Here is a 26763-nt window from a genome sequence, read left to right on the forward strand (position 1 = left end):
CAGATGAGGCATGAACCCATCTCGAAGGGTCACAGGGCACTTGATGGCTGTAGTCACAGTTGGCAGCCCAGCTGGGTCAGCATCTCTTGAAATAAACTCAAGAAATTCAAGGAAGAGCCAAAAGAAGAAACCTGGCCTTTCTGTTCATATCCCTTCCGTTCCGCAAGTACCTGTTTATTAAAGCTCGATAAATACTGATTGAACTTCTACTGTGGACCAGGTACTGTTCTCGGCACTGGAATTTCAGTGGCCAACAGGCAGACTCGAGCTCCATCCTCACTGAGGCCGGAGAAGACAGAACGTGAACAAGTCCACACACACACACACACACACACACACACTAAGTTGTGACATCAGCGCAATGGGCTAGTCAGGGATGCAAGGGCTTTGGACACCAATCTGGGTTTGAATCCACTTTCTACCACTTAATCTCTGACTTTCTCACATGTTACATCGAGAGTAATTCCTTGGAGGGTTACTGTGAGGATTAAAAATGAGCTGGTACAAGAACAATGCGAGGGATTTTGTCTGTCTTCTCTATCACTGTAACCCCGGTAACCAGAACAGCACCTAGCACACAGCTTCCGTCGATGCTCAGATGAAGTCGTGTCAGTAACCAGCTGCTGCCTCGGTTCCTGAGTCTAGCATTTTGATACAGGTCAAATCCCCCTTGCAGAAGCACCCGTATCCTCCACAGCTGGAGGCTCTGCTTGAAAGGGGAAGCTGGGGTGGGTGTCTGTGGGAACCCAGTCCCCACACTCCTGTCTCCTGTGGGCGGGCACGGCTGGGGTTGTGATTTCGGCAGTTTTTACTTATTCTCTGCCCTGTATCTTTTTCCTCTCTTTCTTCCCTGCCGTCCCTCACTCAGCAGTTGAGAGCGGCCAGGCCTGCAGGGACGGGGAAGAAGATGACCTGTTCTTACACTGGTCAGAAGGAACTCAAATGAGGCTCGTAGATAAGCAATCAAACTGCAGCCAAGGGTGGCATTCTGGTTCAAAGTTTCCTGTTAGTCATTTAGAAAACTTACCAGAACTGGGGACTGGTATGCAAAGCCACTTCCTTTGTCAGTAGTGTCTACTTTTGCCCAAATGGAGCATTGAGAACTGAGGCCCGTACTCAAGGAGAAATACATTGATAAGTTACATGGAGGCATCGGTTACTTTTCTTTCCATAAGATATGAGTCCTTGAGATGAGTACAGGCCAAAATTCAAGACCCGTTCGAGGCATCTTCTCAAGCTGATTGATTGGAACCTTTGCACCTAACGGAGCTGGGCAGAGAGTGAGGAGGATTCCCAGGGAAAGCCAATGAGGAGACAGGGCACAAAGCAGCCCTGCCCCGCCCTCTTAACATCGGATGGACAGACCAAGGGTGCTAGTGCCCCAGAAGCAAGCACGTATTGTGTGTGGATGGTTTTCTTCTGCTGGGAACCTCGCTGTCTCTGCAGCCCCTTCCGGCTCTGCGGCGGGCAAGTCCTCAGTCCCCAGCCGGACCTCTGTGGCTGGAGGGAGCAGGGAGTGGAGAGCCTGTTGAGTCAGGACATCAGCAATCTGGAGCCTGTCCAATGGCCAGCAGCCTCTGTGGGGACAGGGTTTGAAACCAGGCCAGGTGTGGAGGGATTGAAGACACAGGCCGTGTCTATGCAGGAGAAGAGAAACCTTGAGTCCCCTGAGGGCCCGGTCAAGGCTCTTTTTTGGATAAAGGATCAGTTTTATTGTGTTGACCCACAGTGCCTTTGGCTGCAAACCGCAGGACAGCAGATCTAAAGGAGACCTTCCGAAAGAGGCCTGAATGGATAGTTTTCGGAGGGTTGAGCATGCTGATAGAAGGAGAACCGGTGACCGTGTATGGAGCCCTTACTATGGCCAGACACAGAGTCAGGCGCTCGCTGTGTGTTATTCTCAGCTGAGTGCCCTGGGAACCTCATAAAGTGGGGACTGTCATCCCGTCCAGTCTACAGTTAGGGAAACTGAGGCTCAGGGAGGTGAAGATGCTACTCAAGCAGGCTGCCACTGGCCCCTACAGTGTCTTTATGTGGACTATGAAATGACACCCCTCCCCTGGTGGACCAAGTACCCGGGTAGGCACAGGACTGGGCAAGCAGGTTACTCTCCACTGCTCTCTTGGCCGGGTGGCCTCATGCAGGACGGAGCCTGCACAGTCACACGCCGTGCCGTGGGCCTGAGGCCAGAGCTGGAAAAGAGCAGAAACGGGCTCAAGTGCCACAGCTGCCTGACTCCAGAGACACTGGCTCTTAACTCCCCAGCTCCAGCCTCTGGGGACTGAGACTTCCCATCCACCTGAATGCCACGGGGCTAGTTGGTCCCTTGGTGAAAGAGATGATTTGTATAGGTCTTTCACTGAACGGCCTGCAGGTTTTCTCCTTTTCCCTCCAGAATGCAGTTCAGAGACTGGCAGGACTGATGCAGGAAGCAGGATCTGTTGAACTCCTGGACACCTGCTGTCCAGGTCCTGTGGGAAGGCGATGGGTGCAGAGAATGACCAAGGCACGGGAGGGGGGGGGGCGGGGCGGGGTGTTGAGTCCTCGCTTTGTGATTTACCACCAGGCAGGTCAAGGGGGAACCTTGGGTAAACCACTCAAACCCTCGGAAACTCAGTTTCCTCACCTGCAAAACGGGGATAGTACCTCCCTCATGCAGAAGTTGTGAGGACAACATGAAAGAGCTATTGGAATATGCTTCCCTGTGACACAGTGAAGTGACATTATAAATAATTCTTGCTTGTGTTTGAGGAAGGTCCTGATCAAGTTCCTTCTCCAAGGCCTCTTCACTGATGTGATCACTGCTTTCACTGAATCCACAAGTTTTGTGTTTTCAAATTTTGCTTGTGAGTTCTTCTTTGGCCCATTGGTTGTTTAAAGTATGTTGTTTAATTTTCAAGTATTTATGAATCTTCCAGTTCTCTTGCTAGTACTTATTTCTAGCTCTATTCCTTAGTGGTTGGAAAAGATGCTTCGTATGATTTCATGCTTTTTAAAATTTCTTAAGGCTTTTTTTTTTTTTTGTGGCCTAACAGATGGTCTGTTCTGAAGGATGTCCCTTGTGTGCACTTCAGAAGATGTGTATTCTGCTACTGTACGGTGGAGTGTTCTGTACGTGTCTGTTAGGTCTGCTATTTATAGTATTGATCAAGACCTCTCCTTATTGATTTTTATGCCTAGTTGTTGTATCCATTATTGGTGATGGAGTATTAATGTCTTCAATTATTATGGTGGAACTGTCTCTTTCTTGTCTTGATTGTGTCAAGGTTTGTTTCACATATTTTAGTGTTCTAAATATTTAGTGTTATTAAGTATGTATATGTTTATAATTGCTATATCTTCTTGGCATATTGACTCTTTTGCCAACATATAATGTCCTTCTTTATCTCTTGTAATATTTTTTTACTTAGAATCAATTTTGTTTGATATTAGTACACCCACCACAGCTCTCTTTTCATTATTATGTGCGTGGAACTCTGAATAGTGGAGATACGGGCATTTTAGGCTATCGTCATGAGGATGGAGTAATGGGGGAGCACCAAGAAGCCCATCATGGCCCTGGCCGGTTGGCTCAGTGGTAGAGCGTTGGCCTGGCGTGGAGGGGTCCCGGGTTCGATTCCCGGCCAGGGCACATAGGAGAAGCGCCCATCTGCTTCTCCACCCCTCTACCTCTCCTTCCTCTCTGTCTCTCTCTTCCCCTCCCGCAGCCGAGGCTCCATTGGAGAAAAGATGGCCCGGGCACTGGGGATGGCTCCTTGGCCTCTGCCCCAGACGCTAGAGTGGCTCTGGTCAGGGCAGAGCGACTTCCCGGAGGGGCAAAGCATCGCCCCCTGGTGGGCAGAGCATCGCCCCTGGTGGGCGTGCTGGGTGGATCCCGGTCGGGCGCATGCGGGAGTCTGTCTGTCTCTCCCCGTTTCTAGCTTCAGGAAAAAAAAAAAAGAAGCCCATCATGTCGGTTGAGAATATGGAAGTTAGATACTGACCTTCCTGTCATTTCCTAGCCCGATGATGGTTTGGCCTTTCACAGCCTCCATTTCCTCATCTGTAAAATGCGATCACAGTTTAGACCTCACGAGGTTGCTGTGAGGACCAGAAAAGAAGATGTGCTGAGCACATGCCAGGCTTACCGTAGAGGTCAAGCCACAGTCAGTGATACAGACACCCTCCCTGTCATTCAGGCTGGCGTGCAGGGCCTGCGCTAGGGAGAGGTCAGGTTTGGGTAATGAGTGGAGGCCTTCGGGAGCCAGGCTGGGCCGGAGCTGACTGCGGCGGTGGGCAGTGGGTTGGTTCTGTTTAGACCGTGCGGGCTGTACGGGTGTCAGATAAACCGAAGGCAGGGAGGGCAGGAAGGGGCAGAGAGTCTCGGTATCTAGAAGGCTCACCAGGTTGCTTGTCTTCCGTTTCACAGCAATATACAACTTCCAGGGGAACGGAGCCCCCCAGCTCTCCCTGCAGATCGGCGACATGGTACGGATACAGGAGACCTGCGGAGGTGAGTCCCTGAGCCAGGCGGCCCCTGGGGGCCGGGACCCTTGGCTGATGGGGTTGGAGTGCCCCCAGTCCATATCCAGCATCTCCAGCCCTCTCTTGGAACCTGCAACTTTGTGTACTCTATTTAAATATATTTTAATAATACTGAAAATAACACTTTGTTCTTTTAGGAATTTATGCTTAGCAGCAAAGGCCTGCCTGAGTGGTTTCAGCCTGTGACACCTTCTAGATATAATTCTTTATTAATATCGATATCATTATATATTATTTATTTATTTATTTATTTATTTATTTATTTATTTATTACGTGATAAGAGGGGAGATAGAGAGACAGATTCCTGCATGTGCCCCACTGGGATCCACTTGGCAACCCCCATATGGGGCCAATGTTCAAATCAACCAAGCTATCCTTAGCACCTGGGACCGACACTTGAACCAATTGAGCTACTGGCTGCGGGAGAGGGAAAGAGAGAGAAGGGGGAGAGGGAGGAGAAGAGAAGCAGATGGTTGCTTCTCCTGTGTGCCCTGAGCAGGGATTGAACCCTGGTTGTCCACACTCTATCAGCTGAGCCAGCCGACCAGGCCACATTGATATCCTTATGAAGGAACATTAGCACTGTAAGGGTTTGGAAGGGGCCAGTGAATCTGCCCCTGATTCCGGGAGTGCTGCTGCGTAAGACAGTGCGGCTTGGGCTCTGCTCCCGGTCCAGGGAGCAGTAGTACTTCCTTCCTTCATCAGCTGAGCCCTCTCTTGGGCAAAGTGGCAACTCTTCCGTCCCACAGAGGTGACATCCTCTTAGATGAAGCCAAGTGTCTGTTGGGCTATGCTCACCCATGGTAGGGGGGGTGGGGGTGGTTCTAGAGAGTTCTGTTTAGGATCTGCACAAAGGCTAATGGCCTTGGTCTCATGAGTCAGGCCATTAGAAATAAATATATAGCACCCATGCCACTGATAAAATTGACAATGGAAACCTGGTTTGGGTATCAGAGCCCAGTGGGCTTGCTCGTGGGTGGGCCACAGTCAGGCAGGCTCTCCCAGTTGGACCACCGCCAGGCTGCTTATAACCCTACTTCACACAGGGCTCACGGCGTGTTCTTCCTGTGTCCGGACAGAGCAAGGAGAAAGAAAGCAGGGACTGCCCTCCCCCGCCCCCTCCATCGGTTAACACCCCCCCCAGGGCCCTCCTGCCCTGGGATGGGAGTGAGGAGCAGGCCGGAGGCAGGTGTGCACTGCTTAGGAGGCCCCTCCCAGGCAGACAGAGAGCCAGAGGGAAGGAGGGCGTTCACAGAACGAGCCGTCTTCGGGACTTACCACATTGAGGGCGGCGGCCCGGAGCCGAGTTCCCTGTAACATCAGTGTAGTCACTCCTCGCGGGGACAGGTAGCGCCTCCCGTGCTGGGTTAGCTGTATGACAACGCTTCCAAGGCAGCCCTGCTGATTGTTGCGGGGGTGCACGTGCACGCACGCACACGCACACGCGCGCACACGCACACACACACAGACGTACACACGAACACTGACACACAAAAGGCAATCAAACAGAAAACCGTTTTTGGAGGAGAAAGAATTTGTTATTTCAAAACACCTTTAAAGCAGTCCTCAAGGAGAAAATGAGAAGTTTCGTTCACCTTCTTTACATTTATCTAATGCTTTACATGAGTGTTATTTGGGCTACAGGTGACAGGATACCACGTACTTTTCCATGTCCAGGCTTCTAAAGGTCCCAGTCTGGCCATATGGAAACCTTTTATACACAGTGAATGAAACTGAGCTGGGGGTGGGGGGTGGAACGCTCTCCTAAAGACTCAGGTCTGGGACTCTAAACACCCTGCCCCCTTCCCACACTCAACCCCCTCTTTCACAAGTTGAGCTCCGCCCAGGGGCAGAGACCCTAACTTCGGCTGTCTACCAAGGGCAAGAATGAAAATAAAAAATAGCAGACCAACTCCCCTCAGTGTCCTTTAGATGCTACTGAATGCTACCGCTGAGAAACAGGCGTGAGACCCCGCGTTTGCAGGTGGGGAACCGAGGCTCCGGGAGGAGAAATGACTGGCCACGTGTCACGTAATGAACCAGCAGCCACTGCGGCCACCCCATGCCCATAACCTACACTCCTTCCTCCAACCCATCTCGGCAAATGGGCTTCCTGTCTTACAGCGAACTTCAGACGAGTGTTTTCTTCTTACTGTCATGCGGTTTCCCTGGAGAAGGAGCTCGGGGGAAGTACACTGACGACCCAGGTGGCAGGTAGCCCGTCTCCCATGACCAGCCTGGCCTGCAGCCTGACCACGAGAAAGGCTACCCTTGCTGACCCAGGCCACCTTGGTCTGTCTTTGGGATTAGCACCCTTGCTTCTAACCTTCTAAGTATGGTTGTTGTTTTTTTGTTTGTTTGGTTGGGTTTTTTGGTTTTTTTTTTTTTGTTTTTTGTATTTTTCTGAAGCTGGAAATGAGGAGAGACAGTCAGACAGACTCCCACATGCGCCCGACCAGGATCCACCCGGCACGCCCACCAGGGGCGATGCTCTGCCCCTCCGGGGCGTCGCTTTTCTGCAACCAGAGCCACTCTAGTGCCTGGGGCAGAGGCCAAGGAGCCATCCCCAGCGCCCGGGCCATCTTTGCTCCAATGGAGCCTTGGCTGTGGGAGGGGAAGAGAGAGACAGAGAGGAAGGGGGGGTGGAGAAACAAATGGGCACTTCTCCTATGTGCCCTGGCCGGGAATCGAACCCGGGTCCCCCGCACGCCAGGCCGACGCTCTACTGCTGAGCCAACCGGCCAGGGCCTAAGTATGGTTTTCCACTTTTAATTCTATTCCTCTTCATTTAATGTATCCTTTTAATAAGCAGTCTAGAAAGAGCTGGGCATATATATTTAGTAAGTGATTGCCAAATCGTGAAATCCTTGAAAACCCAATGTTCAGAATTCTGTTCGAATGCTTCTACAGCCCTGAGGAATTGGTATGCAGATCGCTAGGACTCACACCCGTGCATTCACACCCCTACAGTTTCCAAACTGGAATCTGTGGAATCTTCAGATTTCCCTGAGGGCCTCGGAGTGCTGAGGGTTCTGAGATCAGGCCTGGTGTTGTGTGCTTTGCAGATGGGGTTGATGGGGTTGTGCCTACGCTTCTGATTGAAAAACGGTTCTTCCTCAAACATGAAAAAAATAAAAACCACAATGTTAGTCAAAACGGTGTAGTAGAAAGAACTTGGGTGTGGCCGTGAAACCTTCTTACAGACACCTATTGTCTCCATAAGAAATGCCCAAAGCGGTAGAGAGATTTTAGAAAAGCTTATTTGAGCCAATCTGACCTGGAACCTTAGACATAAATGAATTTCCTTTCACGAGAGCTCAAGCATTTGGGTGAGCTTTTGATGATGAAGAGAATGCTTAGTTTTGATCAACAAACAGTTCAGAGGGTACCTGTTGCTAAGCCTTGGACACCCTCATGCTTCTTTCCTTCTCCATATTACAGCTCTGAGGTTGCCTCTTCCGCCCAGAAGTAGTGTAAACATTCTGTGTCCCGGTTTTAAATGTGGGAAACACATGTGTTTATTGAGCAGTCAGAACTCTCCAGGGGGGATAAACATAAAAAGCGGTGTTATTTCCCCCCAATAGCTTCCTTCAGTCACATTTGGTTGACATCTTTGCTGATACTTCAATGACATCTCAGAAGAAGAGTTCAATCTAAGGTGACCAACTTTTTTACAATGAAAAGGAGGACAAAAATAAATGGAAGAAAACAGTATCGTAAATAAAAGAAACATTTTATTCATTGCAACAATAATACACAATAATATGATCAATGCATAATAAAAACATGTGTAATATTTTAGATTGTCATTATGCTTACATGCCTATTAATTTTTAATAATAATTGTAAGAAAAAAGTACTCATTGAGATACAAATATGTCACATCACATGCAGTGATTGAGTCTGCATCGATCAAATATGGACATTTACAGATGAGTCTTCCAATATCAAAAAGGAGGACATGTAGGAGGAACTTTTCGAGGGAGGACAGAACTTACAAAAGGAGGACAGTTGGTCACCTTAGTGCAGTCCCATCTCCAGTTCGACGTTCTCCTCCTTCCCTTTCCCCAGCATAAAGAAGGCTGGGCTGGCCTAGCGTGCGGAGGACCCAGGTTCGATTCCCGGCCAGGGCTCACAGGAGAAGCGCCCATTTGCTTCTCCACCCCTCCACCGCGCTTTCCTCTCTGTCTCTCTCTTCCCCTCCTGCAGCCAAGGCTCCATTGGAGCAAAGATGGCTCGGGCGCTGGGGATGGCTCTGTGGCCTCTGCCTCAGGCGCTAGAGTGGCTCTGGTCGCAACATGGCGACGCCCAGGATGGGCAGAGCATCGCCCCCTGGTGGGCAGAGCACCGCCCCTGGTGGGCGTGCCGGGTGGATCCCGGTTGGGCGCATTGCGGGAGTCTGTCTGACTGTCTCTCCCTGTTTCCAGCTTCAGAAAAATGAAAAAAAAAAAAAAAAAAAGAAGGCTGGGCTGCAAGTTTGAGCTTCTCTTCTTCCAGTTCTCTGTGTTGAGCGATCAGATGAGCCCAAAGACCAGCCAGTCCCCTGTAGGAATAGCCCTGTGGCTGGGGAATGAGAAGCCAGTGGCCCCCCGAATCTCTGGGTGAATCTCCTGGACGGCACCCCCACACTTGGGTTCGGTTTGGGGTATGAGGGAGTTACATCATTCCCTCCTCAGGTGACAGCTACCACCTCCAAGATCTCTCTCTCTCTCTGTGTCTCTCTCTTTCCTTCCCCTGGTTACAGACTGTGGTAGTGAGATGTTTTGGGGGGTAGCCCAGCTTGTTCAGACTCTTCTTAATAAACCCTTCAGAGGGAATGTCTGCCCCACCCTCAGATGTTTGCTATGGGTCTCTCTCTGGAATAACAGAGAAAGTCCCATTCCATCTATTAATACACAGGCAGTCCAAGCCATGGGCCCCGCTTTGGTGCGGAAGAGATGGGATTTCTAGACAACAGTTCCCATCACAGCGGTTCCCAAGGAGCAAGGGTAATGGAGAAGGTTGATTTTTTTTTTTTAAAGGTAAGGCAGGCATAGCATTTGTTGTTGTTTTCTAGAAATGGGACTACACCGTGCATACCATGCTGAGACTTGCTCTACTCACTTAAAAATATCTGGGGTTCTCTCTGCATCAGCATCGGTGCATCACCTCCTTCTTGGTTCGGCTTCAAGGCGCCCCACAGTTCTGAGCGACTGCTTGCAGGGTGGGGTCCACCCAGAGCCAGGTAGCAGCTTCCGCACTCACAACTCCACTGAGAGTGGCCTTGACCTGTCTGGAGGCAGAGGGGGCATCGTGGGCAATTGGCAGGGGGTTGTCTTTTAAGTGCCACTTTGTAGGAAGACAGACCTTTGTTCAGGTCTGTCTTTGTGAAGGGACTCCATTTTCTTTTATTTATTTATTTATTTATTTATTCATTCATTTTAGAGAGGAGAGGGAGAGACAGAGAGAGAGAGAGAGAGGACAGACAGAGAGAGAGAAGGGGGGAGGAGCTGGAAGCATCATCTCCCATATGTGCCTTGACCAGGCAAGCCCAGGGTTTCAAACCGGTGACCTCAGCATTTCCAGGTCGACGCTTTATCCACTGCGCCACCACAGGTCAGGCGGGACTCCATTTTCTTAAGGAAAGCTGTCCCATTATGGGGCGTCTGTAAGTGAGGCTTACTTCCCACAGCAAGGGCAGGGCTGAGCAACAGCAGCGAGCTGCCATTAGGTTGAATTGGAAGCATGTCTCATTGACTTTGTTGCTATGAAAATATGTTAAAATTGTCTCATCAAATAAAAGAAAACAAACAAAACCACATTCAAAAATCTGTAGGTTCTGGAAATAAAATAGAAAACATGCCCAGCTTCCCTCTGGTTGATGACAATGATTGATTTTTAAAACAGAGAACGGCATTTACTAACTTGGGAACTTACCATATGCAGCCACTGGGCAAACTCAGAGCTCCTTACCAACTGTAATCTTTCGTGAGACAGGCTCTGCTGTTCTCGCTTTATAGATAAGGAAACTGGGGCTCAGAATAATCCAGCAACTTGTCTAAAATCGTACAGACGGTACGTTGTAGGTCTTTATTCAAATCCAGGCTTTGATTCCGGAACTCACACTCTTAACTACGCTGATGGGTACTAGCTCTGTTTGATCTTCATATTATTAGATATTTCAGTCATACAGGGTAGTAAAATACACCCAGGCACTCGCTCACCACTCAGGTAAACAAACATCAACGTTTCCCATACGTGCTTCCGATGAAACAAACACTTTAGATGCAGTGGAAACTCCCCGTCGACTCCTCCCTTATCCCATCCCTACCTTTTTGTCCACACAAGAGGTAACAAAAGTGGGATGTTTTCTTCCCCGTCAAGGTCTTCTACCTTCATCAGACATGTTTACCTTCATAATCCTGTTGTAAAAGAAAAGTAGTTTTTGGAACAACACTAGGTGGTAGGTTGTTATTTCGCTCATTTTACAGATAAAAACACTGAGGCTTGAACAGCTGCAGGCGATGACGGAAAGAGGACTGGACCTCTGGGTCACAGATTCTTTTTTCGGTGTTCTGGGATATTTTAAATCTCTCCTCCTTCTCCCCACCACCTGCAACTCAGGTGATTAGAGAATTTAAGTACATTCCATTTTGGTGTTTGGGATGTGGGAAGGGAGAACAATTTGAGTATTTTGGCACTTCGTCACTGTCCCAAGAATGGTAAAAAAAAAAAAAAAAAAAATTCTTTTTCTCATCTTCCCTCAGGATGAACTTTGTGAGTTTTCAATTTAAAAAAAGAAGTGCTATTAATACATGGATAGGATTAAAAAGAAGAAAAAAAAACCACACACACACAAAAACCCTAGCTGTTATTTAACTCAAAAGAATGTTGAGCCCCGGGGCAAGTCATGGGATGGGGTCCGGACTGTGCTGCACTGAGCCTGCTTTCCAGGGCCCGCTGTCGCGGGTCCGGCTCTGTGTGCGGACTGTTGTTATCTGCAGGGCTTGGAGTACAGCTGCGTATAGCTGCCGGCTGACCAGATGAGGCAGCTGACTCCAGAAGGTCTCAGAGGTCAGTGACCCAGCAGGGCTAGGGATGCCAGGAAAAGGCCCAAGGCCAGCCCCGAAGCAGTTGATGCATTCTCATCATCTGGCAAAGGTTAGGTAGTTGTAGGCCGTTCTTGGCAAGGGTCACTGGGATTTATCTCTGAAAGCAACTAGCTCAGTGCCACGCACAGAGTGGGTGTACAATCTGTGTTGGTTGAATTGGAATCTGGGAACCGGAATGTGTACCTAGGGGTAAGAGTCAATAGACCCCCTTGCTCAGGAGTGAGGCGAAGATCTGAGAATCAGGAGACCTACAGGGTGTCTACAAGTAACCGTCTCATGGGTCAGAGCAGGCAAAATCTCCAGCCTAACTAGGACGTCAGGGGACCCTAACGGAGCCCCTATGATGGAGATGCAGAAGTGGGCATGAGCTTTGGGTAGGGACTATTTGTCCCTTGATTGTTTTCCTACTTTCTGGTGGACTTTGGTGGCCTTGGCCATCAAGTGGATTCAGGTCATTACAAGCAAGAGACCCTCACTGATAGCTGTGCTCTAAGAGAGTGTTAGACCCTCACTGATAGCTGTGCTCTCAGAGAGTGTTAGACCCTCACTGATAGCTGTGCTCTAAGAGAGTGTTAGACCCTCACTGATAGCTGTGCTCTAAGAGAGTGTTAGACCCTCACTGATAGCTGTGCTCTAAGAGAGTGTTAGACCCTCACTGATAGCTGTGCTCTAAGAGAGTGTTAGACCCTCACTGATAGCTGTGCTCTAAGAGAGTGTTATCTGCATCTGTGCTCACCTCACAGGGGACACTGTGGCAGAACAGCCCCGAGGACTGGCTAAGTCCCACAGACATGCCCTTGAGCCCCGACTGCGTGATTTGGCCCATTACCTCAGTTGACTTGAATTTCAATTTCTTCATCTATAGAAGAATGTCAATATTTAGCTCACAGTATTGATATGAGGACTAAATGAGAAAATGCATGAACAACACTTAGCATACAGATTTGCATGAATTAAATGGCCATTAAATGGTAGCTAGTGACATTGCAGAAATGCTCTCATAAGTAGTTGGTGGGACGTGGAAGCACTGTTACAGCACAATGCTGCAGAGCAGTGGTTCTCAACCTTTCTAATGCCGTGACCCCGCAATACAGTTCCTCGTGTTGCGGTGACCCCAAACCAAAAAATAATTTTGGTGGTTACTTCATAACTGTAATTTTGCTACAGTTGTGATTCAGAATGTAAATACCTGATATGCATTATGTATTTTCCGATGGCTTTAGGCAACCCTGCCGGGATCGCGACCCACAGGTTGAGAACCGCTGCTGTAGAGTGTCATCTCTGGGGTCTGATACTTGGGTTTAAATCTTCGCTGCATCACCCACCAGCTGTGTGACCTCGAGCACGTTGTTTAGTCTCTCTGCGCCTATTTTCATTTGTAGAATGGAGGCAGAATAGTACCGATTTTATAGGATTGTTGCGAAGATTAATTTATAACTTGAAAAAGAAAACAAAAAACTTCTCTAGAGTTCCCAGCACACAGGAAGCACTCAGGAAAGATAAGCACTATGGTGACTGGCTAATCCTTACCAGTAGTTACAGAGAAATTATTAGAGGAGTGTGTGTAATGCTTCGTGGAGGGGTAAGTTCTTCAGCGCCGGAAGTAGCAGCGTCGTGGGAATGTGGTTTGGGGGATTCAGATGTCGGGAGGATGAGAATCTCAGGCAACACCGTGCTCCTTCCTCCATCCAACAGTACGATGGTTGCCCACGTTCAAATCCTGACCCTGTCGCTAGCGGTGCGACCCTGGGCATGTTCCTTCACTTCTCTGTGCCTCAGGTAGACCACTCTTCTGCAAAACAGGATAATTGTTACAGTTCCTGTCTCCTGTGGTTGTTATGGAGATGAAAAGGCTTCATGTGTGAAGGGTGCTTAGCACGGGGCTTTATTTCAAACCTGAGACTCTCTTGCTCCAACCTTCATTCCTTTCTTCCTGTTTTCCCTTTCCCCTTCCTCTCTCTGTCTGTCTGTCTCTCAAAATAGGAGCCACCGTGGGCCCCTGTTGCTTTAGAACTGTCTTCAGGACCTGACCCCTCAAGCTGTCTCATGCGGGGAGGGATGACTTTGCGTTTTAAGTTGTTTGTTGTGGGGCTTGGATGGATGTCTGCGGAGAACATATTTCAACTGCAATCTGTCAGCCTGGTAATGAGGGTTTGCTAATGAGGCTCCCACCAGACACTTTTTATTTACAGAGATGACAAATGCCACACTACTTGGCTGTGCTTGAATCATTTCAAAGGCGGGCGGATTCATTATAGTCATCCGGTACTTGCTACTCCAAGGTTCATTTTGTCTGAGGACTATGTGTAATCTGGATTTGTGTTCATTGTATCATTTTTGATATCCCTTCAAAAAGAAGACTCTTTTAAGATTCCTGTCCTTTCATCCATCCCTGAACTTGCCTGTTTTGTAATGACTACCTTTGGCAAGTCGTGTTTTAGACGTCATTTGCTGCTGTTAGAACTGGGATATTATTTTTAGCGAGTTTGCCAAACTCCCTTCGCCTTTCTATGTCCTCAAGGCAGAGGCTGGACGGATGCATGTGGACACAGGGCCCGGGCAGGTGGTGGAAAGCAGTGAAGGGCTGGGTGGAGCTGCCCGGTTGGAGGCACCTGCTCCGTCCGATGAGGACAGCGGCTCCCCTCCGCCGGCCAACGGGGGCCGCATGGGCGTGCTGGCCGCCACCGCCGCTCCTCTGGCTTTTCAAGAGGGAGGACATGTGCATTTTAATGGGAAATCCCTGTATTTTTAGATGCTTTTGGAGACGTTGGCAATCAATTCAATGGCTTGTTGAAGCCCAGGGGCTTCCAGACTTTGATCTGGGTCTAAGGGATGAAGTAGTTTGCAGTAGTTTCTTTGCCAGTTAAACAAACAAACAAACAAACAAACAAAAATGAAACAAGCAAAGAAACCCAGCAACAGACTTGTGAGACCAGCTGAGAGACCTGCTCCTTTGTTTTCTCTCTGCAGATTGGTACAGGGGATACCTCATAAAGCACAAAATGTTACAGGTAAGATTCCTTTGTTTTCATTTGGGACAGTGCTGGTTCCTCAGCACACGGGCCCCACCCAGCCCTCCCTGTGCCCTGAGCCTTCCCATCTGTACACCTTGGTGCTCCTGGGGCTCCTGTCCCTCGTTCACTCGTTCCTTAAGGCCAACCTGCTGAGCTCTCCTCTCCCTGAAACTTGTCCCGATATGCCATTCACATCTGATTTCTCCGTTCCTTGAGCCCCGATGGTACTGTGTATGTTTTATTTGAAATTTATCTTCGACTGCCTCCCTTTAGAGTGGTTTGGGACATTCATCATTTCCTCACCTATGTCTCCAACACAGGAAAAGGACAGGGCCAGTCTCTGCCGTTGGGGAGGTCCCTCATTCCAAGCCCACTTTAGACCATCGTCCCCACGAGAGCAGGCACCTGCTTTGCTCATCTCCTTACCTCTTGTGGCATCTAGCGCAGTGGCTGGATGTCCCTCGTGCGCCTACTGGTTGAATTTAGGAAGGAATTTCCAAGTAACTGATAAGCTTTTCTTATTAATGGAGCCAAGCTCATGGAGAAAGGAAATAAGAGATGTGTCTTCCTTCCTTCCTGACATGATGCGTTGGGAGGCACGATCCTACTTTGCTCTCTAAAGGACAATAAAATACGTCCGGGGAGAAAAGGGTCTCAGATCAAACTAGGCTACGTGCAACCAGGAATACTGTCGCTTCAGGACCTGACCTTCCAGCTGTTTGTGGCCGTGAAGGGGGACTGCTTTCCTGGTAGTGGGCAGGAGAGGGACCGGGCGGAGTGCTTGTCTCACTCAGAGGGACTCTTGCAAACACTCCTGTTTTGCCCATGTGATGAGTGTACACCATGGGGTTGGAGCAGCCTTTGAAATCTAGAGCTACTGTGGGGTCTGGAACAACTGATGGAGAACTGTAGGGGACTGGACCTAAATGGGTGGATTTTGAAGTTAGCCCCTGCTCTGCGGATTCTGGGATGATCCCTTTAAAGTCTGAGAGACTTTCCAGTCCGTGACTTTTGGGAAAACCATGAAGACCTTGGGTCACTTATTTCTGTAGGGATATGTCATTCTATTATACCTTATGTTATGATATGCCTATTATGCTATAGTATCTTATGTCATCTTATTTCCAACAGGGCATTTTTCCTAGATCCTTTATCCACATCAAGGAAGTGACCATTGAGAAAAGAAGGTATTTGTCATTCTTCACTAGACTTGACCCTTCGATGTTGACGGGATGTCTCTGTCCTTCTGCTTGGAAAACATGGCTTGGCAGATGCAATCCGTCTTCCTGCCTGTGTTTACTTGTGCGTCTCCTTCCCCTCACCTAATCCAAATTGATTCGTGCCCAGATCTAGTTCTGAGTGGGTATTAATCAGTTTGAAAAATCAAACTTTTTATCGGCAACTGCCTTTGAACTGTACTAATTAGATTAATTCTGAATAATAAGGTTGAAGAGTCCACCGCAGTGAAGGAGGACATTAAAAAGGAGGTCTTTTACTCAATGGCAAAAGCTGCAAATGTGTCTCTTAAGATCAGGAACAAGACAAGGACGTCTGCTTTCACCACTCTTATTCAGTATAGTATTGGAAGTCTTAGCCACATGAACCAGAAAAGAAGAAATAAAAGGCAACCAAACTGGAAAGGAAGACGTAAAACTGTCATTATTTGCAGATGACATAATAGTGTGTACAGAGAACCCTAATGATTCCACCAAAAAAAACTATTAGAACTGACAAATGAATTCAGTCAAGTAGCAGGATACAAAATACATATCTAGAAATAAGTTGTATTTTTTTATACACCAATAATGAACTATCAGAAAGGGACACTATGAAAACAGTCCCATTCATAATTGCTTCAAAAAGAATAAAATAGGAATAAATTTCACCAAGGATGTAAAAGACTTGTACTTGGAAAATGATAAGATACCTAAGAAAGAAATTGAAGAAGATACATGTAAGTGGAAGCATAGACTCCACGTAACATCATCAAAATGTCCATATTACCCAAAGCAATCTATAGATTCAACACAATTCCCATCAAGATACCTTGAATAGCAATAGCAATCTTGAGAAAGAAAAACATCAGGGGAATCATGCTACCTGATACCAAACTATACTACAAGGCCATAGTAATCAAAACAGGATGGTACTGGTATAAAAACAGACATATAGATCAATGGAACAGAGTCCAGAAATAAACCCATGACTTTATAGTCAACTAATATTGGACAAAGGAGGCAAAACATACAATGAGATAAATATAGTCTAATCAATAAATGATGTTGGGAAAATTGGACAGATATGTGCAAAAAAAAAAAAATGAAACTGGACCACCTTCTTACACCATACATAAGAATAAACTCAAAATGGATTCAAGACTTAAATGTTAAACTTGAAACCATAAAAATCCTAGAACACATAGGCAGTGAAATCTCAGACGTTTCTTGAAGCAATATTTTTTTTTTCTGCTATATTTCTGCAAGGGAAATAAAAGAAAAAAAAACACATGGGACTACATCAAACTAAAACGTTCTTGCACAGCAAAGGGAATAATCAACAATAAAAAGACAACCTACTGAATGGTAGAACATATTTGTTGATACATTTGATGAGGGTTAATATCTGAAATTAATAAAGAATTTATAAAACTCAACACCAAAAAAGCAAACAATCCAATTAAAAAATAGACAAAGGACCTGAATAGACACTTCTCCAAAGAGGATATACAGATGGCCAACAGACACGTGAGAAGATGCTCAATATCACTAATCATCAGAAAAGTGCAAATTAAAATCACAATGAGATATCACCTCACACCTGTCAGAATGGCTACCATCAATAAATCAACAAGGATGTGGAGAAAAGAGAACCCTCGTGCACTGTTGGTGGGGATACAGATTGGTGCAGCCACTGTGGAAAAGCAATATGGAGTTACCTCAAAAAATAAAAAGTGGAACTGCCTTATGACCTGGCAATCCCACATCTGGGAATTTATCCAAAGAAATAAAAAAATCAGTTTGCCCTGGCCGGTTGGCTCAGTGGTAGAGCATCGACCTGGTGTGCTGAAGTCCCAGGTTCGATTCCTGGCCAGGGCACACAGGAGAAGCGCCCATCTGCTTCTCCACCCCTCCCCCTCTCCTTCCTCTCTGTCTCTCTCTTCCCCTCCCACAGCCGAGGCTCCATTGGAGCAAAGATGGCCCGGGCGCTGGGGATGGCTCCTTGGCCTCTGCCCCAGGCGCTAGAGTGGCTCTGGTCGTGACAGAGCGACACCCCGGATGGGCAGAGCATTGCCCCCTGGTGGGCGTGCCGGGTGGATCCTGGTTGGGCGCATGCGGTAGTCTGTCTGACTGCCTCCCCGTTTCCAGCTTCAGAAAAATACAGAGCGTCGGCCTAGCGTGCGGAGGACCCGGGTTTGATTCCCGGCCAGGGCACACAGGAGAAGCGCCCATTTGCTTCTCCACCCCTCCGCCGCACTTTCCTCTCTGTCTCTCTCTTCCCCTCCCGCAGCCAAGGCTCCATTGGAGCAAAGATGGCCTGGGCGCTGAGGATGGCTCTGTGGCCTCTGCCCCAGGCGCTAGAGTGGCTCTGGTCGCAATATGGCGACGCCCCGGAGGGGCAGAGCATCGCCCCCTGGTGGGCAGAGCATCGCCCCTGGTGGGCGTGCCGGGTGGATCCCGGTCGGGCGCATGCGGGAGTCTGTCTGACTGTCTCTCCCCGTTTCCAGCTTCAGAAAAATGAAAAAAAAAAAAAAAAAGAAAAAAGAAAAGAAAAATACAAAAAAAAAAAAAATCAGTTGAAAGTGTATATGCACCCTTATGTTCAGTGCAGCGTTATTTACAATAGCCAAGATTTGGAAGCAAACCAAGTGTCCATCAGTAGATGAGAGGATAAAAATCTTGGGTATACAGTAGTTACACAATGGCATACCACTTGGCTGTAGAAGAGAAGGAAATCTTACCCTTGCAGCAGCAGCGTGGATGGGCTTGGAGAGCATTGTGCTAAGTGAAATAAACCAGTCAGAGAAAGACAAGTACCATAGGATTTCACTCATATGTAGAATCTAATGAGCACATGAACGAACAAGCAAAATAAAGACAGACTCAGGTAGAGAGCAGGCCGACTGCTGTCGGGGTGGGGGGACTGAGTTCGGGGGCGGAGGGATTGAGCAAAAAAACCCCACTCATGGACAGGGACAACAGTGTGGTGATTTCTGGGGGCAGGGGTTGGGGGGAGGTAGAGGATGGTATAGGGGTGATCCATGGTGATGAACGGAGACTTGACTCGGGGTGGCGATCACTCAGTACAGGGTAGAGACGACGTGTTGTGGAATTGTGCACCTGAAACCTGTATGATATTGTTAACCAGTGTCACCCCACTAAATTGAAGAGAAAGGAAAAAAGTGTAAAAGAGTGAAAAAGGAAGTCCCTTGCATTGGCATCATGTAATTGGTGTGGTTCTTAGAGGCAGCTGATGAGTCTCATGACAGCAAGGGACCCTTTGGGCAGCTGCAGCCTGATGCAAATTTGCCAACATTTTATCTTGCTAGCACTTGGATCTCAGATTCACACCACTTTCTCTCCCACCTTCAATAGAAATATCGAGAACATCATTCCTGCAGAAATTCCTCTGGCACAAGAAGTGACAACGACGCTCTGGGAATGGGGCAGCATCTGGAAACAGCTCTATGTGGTAAGATTCAAAACCCTATTCCTGCCTGACCTGTGGTGGCGCAGTGGATAAAGCGTCAACATGGAAATGCTGAGGTCGCCGGTTCGAAACCCTGGGCTTGCCTGGTCAAGGCACATATGGGAGTTGATGCTTCCAGCTCCCCCCCTTCTCTCTCTCTGTCTCTCCTCTCTCTCTCTCTCTCTCTCTCTCTCTCTCTCTCTGTCTCTCCCTCTCCTCTCTAAAATGAATAAATAAATAAAAAAATTAAAAAACAACAACAAAAAAACCCCTATTCCCTGGGATGGAGGCTTCTTGCCCTCTCTGGTTTGGCTTATATTTGGAATTTAGCCTTGATCAGGGCAGGCCAAGGTGGCCTCACTGACATAACAGAACAAAGTCTATGAGGATGTCGAGGCCCAGAGAGCTTGGGTGATTTTCTCAAGGCCGCACAGCAAGCTACTGTCAGCCATAATAAATGGGGGTTTGTCTGCTATGATCCTTTTTTAAACTAGTGCCAACATTGTCAAACTTAAGTATTTTTAAGAGTCACCTTGAGGGCTGTTAAAAAAAAATAAAGCTTACTTCAATGGGACTCTGTGTTTTAATAAACTCAGGGGGGATTTTGATTTCCTGAGCTGCTTATAACACCTTCAGAAATACTGTTCTCATATGTTAATTAACTAATGGCTGTTGTCCTCAGATCTACTAGGAAGCTTTGACCCTGGGAAAACAAGGAGTGCATTTTGCATCTGTTTTCCAGTATCGAAGCAAAATCTAATTTCAAACCCTCCTTTGATGTTTCTGAAGTTCTAATGAAAGCAATTTGCTAAGAAAACCATTAAGCTGAGACTAAAATGTCAACCCCAGCTTATGCATGTTTGTCAGAGCACCGTGCACACCTGCTGTTGTACACGTGCGATTTGTGGACTGACTTCTGCAGTCCTCAGTGTTGACTCCCATGTGGATATTTCATAATATATGACGATTGATACCTCAAATTCCCTAAGTTCCCCGAGAGCTGTTCGGAAAGTTTGGGGGCAAACGGTAGACTTGAGGCTCCCGTGGCTAACTATTCACGTACACTACTAAACATCGCATACACATGCACCACGGAAGCTTGGCATTGTCCGCTGAGAAATCTGTGACAGCCAGTCCGTCATGCCCTTTACCCTGGTAAAGAGATCCTTAGACTTCCAATATTCCAGCATCGCCTTCATGGTTCTTGCCTTATCCATATGCTAACTATGTAATGTTTGCTGAATACCTAAATTGGCTCCCTTTTTAGTCAACTTACTTTCCATAAGGAACTGTGTAGCAAGCTATTTCATTCTCACGAGAGTTCCCTGGTTCTCCGGCACCAGCGGGATGCCCTCCACTTCGACTCGGTTCTGACACTGACTCCGTCGGCTTCAACCCTGCAAGATTTCCGTCACTTCAGATGCCAGTCACAAGCCCTGGGTCCCCAAGCTATGCACACTTCTGTCCATCCAAACTCGCCACAAATTCTGGGGTTCTCATTATTCTTCTCTAGCCCGCACCTCAGTGTCCACGATTCCCTAGATCAACTCACAGAATTCTGGAAAGAGCTGTACGCACAGTGGCTGTTCTGTGATCAGGGGTGCAAGGCAGGAGCAGCCCAGTGGAAGAGACACACAGGAACGGTACTGGGCGGGGCGGGCACAGAGCTCTGTGCCGCCTCCAGGTGTGCCCCCTGGAGGGTGCCTTCTGTGCCCCCGGGTGGGCACAGAGCTCTGTGCCGCCTCCAGGTGCGGCCCCTGCCCGCACACTGTTCCGCTCACCGTCCGGGGAGCTCCTGGAACCTTGTCGTGGAGAGTTTTAACCAAAGTCTCATCCCATAGCCGTGACTGATTAAAGCCTTGGCCGTTGGTCACTGAGCTCAATCTCCGGCCTCTCAGCTCCCTAGAGGTTGGGGATCGGGGAGGTGACAAGACTGGGGCTGACAGTCCCAACTTCCTCATCACATGGTCGGTTCCTGTGGCATCCAGCCTTCATCCAGAGCTTGTCTGAGGGACCACCAAGAGTCCTGTCACTAGCACAAGCTCAGATAGGGTCAGAAGGGGCCATTCTGTGTAATAAAAACACTCCTCTCTATTACTCAGGAAATGCTCTTAGGCGCTGTGCCCAGAATCAGGACAAAGACCAAAAAATGTATATATATATATAAAATCAATATACCAACACATGCTTTCCCAAATGGAAAGCTCAAAGTACTTGGCACAATTAATTAGAACATCATTCAAATAAATACATTGCCAACAAGTGTTATTAAATGTTTGCTCTAGTACGTGTCAAAGGCTCTGAGCCCAAGACCTTGTCTCCCTCTTGGTTAAAAATATTAAGAAAGGTGGGGGGGGGGGGGGTTAGAGACATAGCACCAGGAACTGCAAGGTGCTCCTCCTCCTCTTGAACGGGAGGCTGGAAGGAGAGTGGAGGGGAATCACCATATAGGACCACGGTATTTGGCACGGTGTCTTTGTACCCGCCAAAGCCATTCTGTGTCCCCCTAGGTTGTGTACCTGTTACACTTGGAGAGACACTGTTCTAGAAATGGCCTCTATCACCAGAGAAATGGCCCTGGTTCCCAATTTTATTAAAGGGGCCTGAGTTCTAGGACCTGCTTCACCACTGCAGGGGTGGAAATTTTTCCCTTTTTCTCTTCTAGGTTCTTTGTCTGGCCTAGTAATTAAATTGATATAAGACCACTTACTAGGAGAAAACAAACAAAAAAACCCCCAAATTTAGTGTCATGCCTGTGGCAGACCCAAAGATATGAGACTGAAAGGGCAGCCAGTTCACTGAGGCTTGTAGAGCCTCCCGAGCTGAGGAAAGGGGAGGGGGCTGGGAGTACAAAGGGGAGGAAGGGCCGCTCCCAGGGCGGCACAGGAGAAGTTTGAACATGCAGTTCGCCCTGTTCTGCGGATAAGTTTCTTAGGTGAGAAGGGATCTCTCTCTCGTAATAACTCTCTTCCGGGTATGGGCCCTCTCTCCCGTGTAAATTTAGGCAGTTGAGGGGGAGGGAAAGAGCTCTTTCTGAATCTTCTGGCTCTCGATTGCCTTTAGCTCAAAATAACCCTCATGCCACAGCGACATATTTTGGGGTGGCAAAAATCTGCTCCCCTTCACAGCGGATGTTCACGGTATTCCTGCTCTAGTATCTTTCTGGATGAGAGTCAGAAATCACCCTTTCTTGAAGAAGTGATTGGAACTGTTACCTTTGCTTTTGGGAAACCCTTGTGGCCAGGGTGGGAGAGGGTGGGAGGGGGGCCTTTTGTAGCTGGGTCAGGGCCAGGAAGGATGCTCAGCCTTGGCCCCCAACATGCTAGCCCATGTGGGGTACAGCGTGCCAAACAGATGCCCAGACACCTCTGACCCAGGTGACGGGGGGGATTGTTTCCTGTCTCCTAGGCCAGCAGAAAGGAGCGCTTCCTCCAGGTGCAGTCTATGATGTGCGACCTGATGGAGTGGCGGTCCCAGCTCCTCTCAGGGACTCTGCCCAAGGACGAGCTCAAGGAGCTGAAGCAGAAAGTCACATCCAAAATCGACTATGGCAACAAGTAAGCACCCTTCCCTCTGGAAAGATGCCTTCTTCCCCTCCCCGCCTCCATCTTTCCTCCTCAGGCCCTCTACCCCCCTTAGAAGCTTGGTTTCATTTTTAGATGCCAGTTGGCCGCTTTCTATTTGGGAGCAGGCTGTTACCAAGGCCATGCTGGCGTGCCTTTGTTATCACCCCCCTGGGGCCCAGGGACGTGCAGGCGGAGAGACGGCTTGCTTGTGCAGTAGTTATTACCCGGCTGAGATGTAGGACACTCGTTTAACCTACTTCCGAGGGGCTGGGGAGCACAGTCATGCCTGCTCACTTTTGGCTTAGTTGTCATTTTATTCCTGCATTTACAAAACTCTCCCTTAAATCCCAGTGTGAGATTTAATGTCCCTCACCCCCCATCCTAAATTATCCAAGCCACAGGCTATCAGCTAACTCATGCACAGTGATAAAAGTGCTTCCTCAAAGGAGAAGAGCAGAAATTGGTTGGAGTTTGAATGCTGTGAAGTTAAGAAGAACATGAAACAGTTTTTTGAGGCAGGACAACCCATTGATAATAATAATAGTGGCAATAATATTTTAACTAACATTTAATCTGGGCTTATTATGGACCAGGCTTGATGCTCGCACTGTCTCATTTAATTCTAGTAACTATTCTATGGGGCATACTGTTTTAGTGTCCTCATTTTTTTTTTCAGAGGAAGAAACTGAAGCTCTTAAAGAGATTAACATTTTTGGAGTCACACAGCTAGTAAAGGGTAGACCCAGAGTTCAGATCTAGGCTTTCCAGTTCCAGAATCCATGGGCCTCACCACTGTGCTACTTGGACAGCATTTGAGAACTATAACGGCCTCCCTTCCCTCCTGGTTATCTCAATGCCCTCCAAACATCCTACTCATTTGTTTATTCATCCCAACAACGAACATGTATTGAGTGCTTACGATTGGCCTAATTTCCTGCTAAATGTCGAAACTATAGAAATAAGAGTTTCTGCCCACTAAGGGACTACAGTCCAATTAGGACTGAGCTACAGGTAAACAATTAAGATATATATATATATATATATATATATATATATATATATTAGTAAGTTTGATGGTTTAGGAAACTAGATGTTCTTAATATGACTTAAGAAGGAAGTCAGGGAAGGCTTCCAAGAGGAGGTGACTCCAAGCTGAATTTTGAAAGACAAAAAGGTGTTAAGTAGGCTAAAAAGAGGGGGGGACCATAGCATGTTCAGAAGATGGCAAAGTGGGTCAGAAGGCTGGAACTTCCCTGAAGGGGGAAGTAGAAAGAGGCTGTTCAATGAGAATATGAAGAAAATTTCCCAGCAGCCCGGATTCCTTGCCCTTGTCGTGTGCACTAGGAAGAAGAACCAGAGAGGAAAGGCAGAGGGTCTAACTTACAGCTGCTTCCCATCCCAGCAGCACGGTCCTTCTGCTGGTTCCTCTGCTGACAGCTGTCAAGCGCACCCAAACCTGCTTATAATGCGCCTCCTCCCACCGCGACGGGGAGGGTTTGCCACACAGCTGCTGCCTCCGTAGGTGGTAGCTGCGGTGGCGTCTGAGCACAGCCACAGCTGGCAGTGCGGAACCCAGGGAGTTTTGCTGTAATGGCATCTGTGACCTTGCGCTGGCGTTTCCTCATGGAGGCTCCCGAGAAAAAGGACCAGGGGTGGAAGAAGTGGCCACCGCTCGTAGGAAGCCTTCCCCGCGCAGGGGGCTCTTGCAGGCCCTGGGCTCAACTTGCTTGCCCTGTAATTGCCTCCTTGCTGGGCTGGGAGCTCCTCTAAGACAGCTGTCTGACTCACCGCTATGTGCCGGGGACGGGGTCTGCACACGGGCCGTGCTCCGTGACCAGTAACCGAAGGAGTGCATGGATAATGGTGATGGAGAAAGAGGGAGAAACGAGCCTTCCCCAAACCAGCCTCACCTCTGCAGCGTCGCCTGGACCAGCCCCGCGCTTTCGGTTTCAGTCAGTTCCCTTTGGGGAAGTGAGAGGCACCCTCGGAGACTGAGGCCCTGACAGAGCCTAGGGGCCCCGTCTTCCTGCCCCCCTTCCCTGAAGACTCCAGCTGGAAGTGAGAGAGGTCTGGGCAACTGAACTCACCCCTGGCCTGGTGTCCTGGGGTTCCAGAGCTCTGATCTGGGGCGTGGCAGGCGGCTTCCTGAAAGTCAGACGGCCAGACCTCCGGGCCGAGGGTCCGGGGCACAGGCCTGGCTGTGACCCTCAGCGAAGCCTGACAGGGAACTGAGTCTGGAAGGAGTGATCAGAATCGGCCTGTTCCCCCCCCCCCCCCGCCCCCACTCACTCAGTTCCTGCATTCAGACATCAACATTTTGTTGAGCACCGGAGTGGCCCCAAGGATAGTTACAAAAATACAGCCACTATACATATTTAACCAGCAAGGAGAACTTCTCATCACTTACTGAGTGCTTGCTCTCTGCCGGGGCCTGGGTCAAGCACGGTCCCTACATTCACTCAGTTAAGTCTCACGACAGCTCCCCGTCTCTCAGGTGAGGAAACCCAGGCTCACAGCGCGATTAGGTGCACTGGCATTTGAACCGGGTAGCTTGACTCCGGGGTTCAAACGCTTAACCACTGCATTCTACTGTCTCCCAAGGACTCCATGGGTTTGGGAGAGACAGAGAGAGAGGGGGGGGGGGGAGAGAGGCAAACAGACATGAGTAGGAAGTCACACATTTCTCGAGAGGAGGAAGCATGAACTAACAGAGGTGGGAGGAGGCGAGGGTGGGAGGCAGGGCAGGGTGAGAGCTCTGGATCCAACCAGACTAGCAGGAACTATTGGGTGAATGAAGAATTGCAGGGAAAGGACAGAGGGAGAGAGAGAGCAGGGAGGAGCGGAGAGACAAACATGGACATGGAGAGGAAGGCAGGCGGGCCGGTACTGTGAGGGCCTGGGCGCCCAGTGGAGGAGTTTGAATTTGTCCAGAAGGCGAAGGGGAGCCACAGAAGGAGCCATTTCTGTCTTCTTCATCTTAAAAAAAAAAAAAAATTATTTTTGTTTAAAGAAAAATGCACACAGTGGGGGCTTTTCCCCCCCAACCTCATCTTGGGTTCATTTTTACCACTTTCTTGAACAGAAGTGAGCCACGGGGCCACCTCCTGGAAAGAAAATGTCAGAACGGCCAGTTCTCCAAAATGAATGGTCTGCTGTCCTGTGGGGGGCAGTGTCTCCTGACCCCGGGCCTTGGGACCCCCGGCAGTCCTGCCCTTTGACCGCCGCCGCTCCCAGGTTTCAGGAGAGAGCAGCAACGCACAGGCGCTGCGGTGTCCAAGGAGCGAGGGAGGAAACCCTCAGATGTCTCCTCCAACTCCCGTGATAGCTGCACTCGGGGGCATGTTTTATTCATACGTTTGAGAACTGAATCCACTTTGATAAATTTTGAAGAGAAGGAGCTAGAGAGATCTTGGCATTAAATTATGAATCGGCGACACTCTATCTTTTTTCCAAGGCCACACGAGCCTTCGCCCGGCATTAGTTGGACGCATTTATTCCCCCGGAGCAGGGCCCACTCCGCGGCAGGGCTGCGCGACATTATGAGTCATATCCAGCCGGGAGTTAATTTCCTAATGAGTGTGGACACACGGGCGAAGCTTGGCTCTGCTCTGTGTGCATTGGGATGAGATGAGAGATGTGCCTCTCAATCCGATTCCCAGATAACAGATGAAAACTTGGCCTCCTTCCTTCCTTCCCCAGTCTGGTCCTCAGTAGTGGTGCCTAAGCAGGACCGCTGTTCCGTCTGCCTTCCCAGAATCTCCACTGAGCCACCTCCCCCTACCTTCTCCGTCGGGACGACCGAGCCCCCCACCCCCCATCTCAACATGGAGCATGAGAGCAGCTTCATGCTGACATGCTGAGGCCTCTGCAAACCTACCCCT

The 26763-nt window shown here is 48.8% G+C and overlaps 1 protein-coding gene across 2 annotated transcripts in view; it reads left to right on the forward strand.

The window, feature by feature from the left end:
- Nucleotides 1-26763, forward strand: part of DOCK2 (dedicator of cytokinesis 2) — a 401087-nt gene that overhangs the window by 10887 nt on the left and 363437 nt on the right. For both annotated transcript variants that reach the window (XM_066342684.1, XM_066342685.1), the window contains exons 2-6: nucleotides 4409-4492; nucleotides 14587-14627; nucleotides 15762-15817; nucleotides 19223-19319; nucleotides 22725-22873. In XM_066342684.1, coding sequence (XP_066198781.1) covers nucleotides 4409-4492; nucleotides 14587-14627; nucleotides 15762-15817; nucleotides 19223-19319; nucleotides 22725-22873 — 427 coding nt within the window. The remainder of the gene's footprint in view (nucleotides 1-4408; nucleotides 4493-14586; nucleotides 14628-15761; nucleotides 15818-19222; nucleotides 19320-22724; nucleotides 22874-26763) is intronic.

The sequence above is a fragment of the Saccopteryx leptura genome, chromosome 6 (assembly GCF_036850995.1).
Source record: "Saccopteryx leptura isolate mSacLep1 chromosome 6, mSacLep1_pri_phased_curated, whole genome shotgun sequence".
Lineage (NCBI taxonomy): Eukaryota > Metazoa > Chordata > Mammalia > Chiroptera > Emballonuridae > Saccopteryx > Saccopteryx leptura.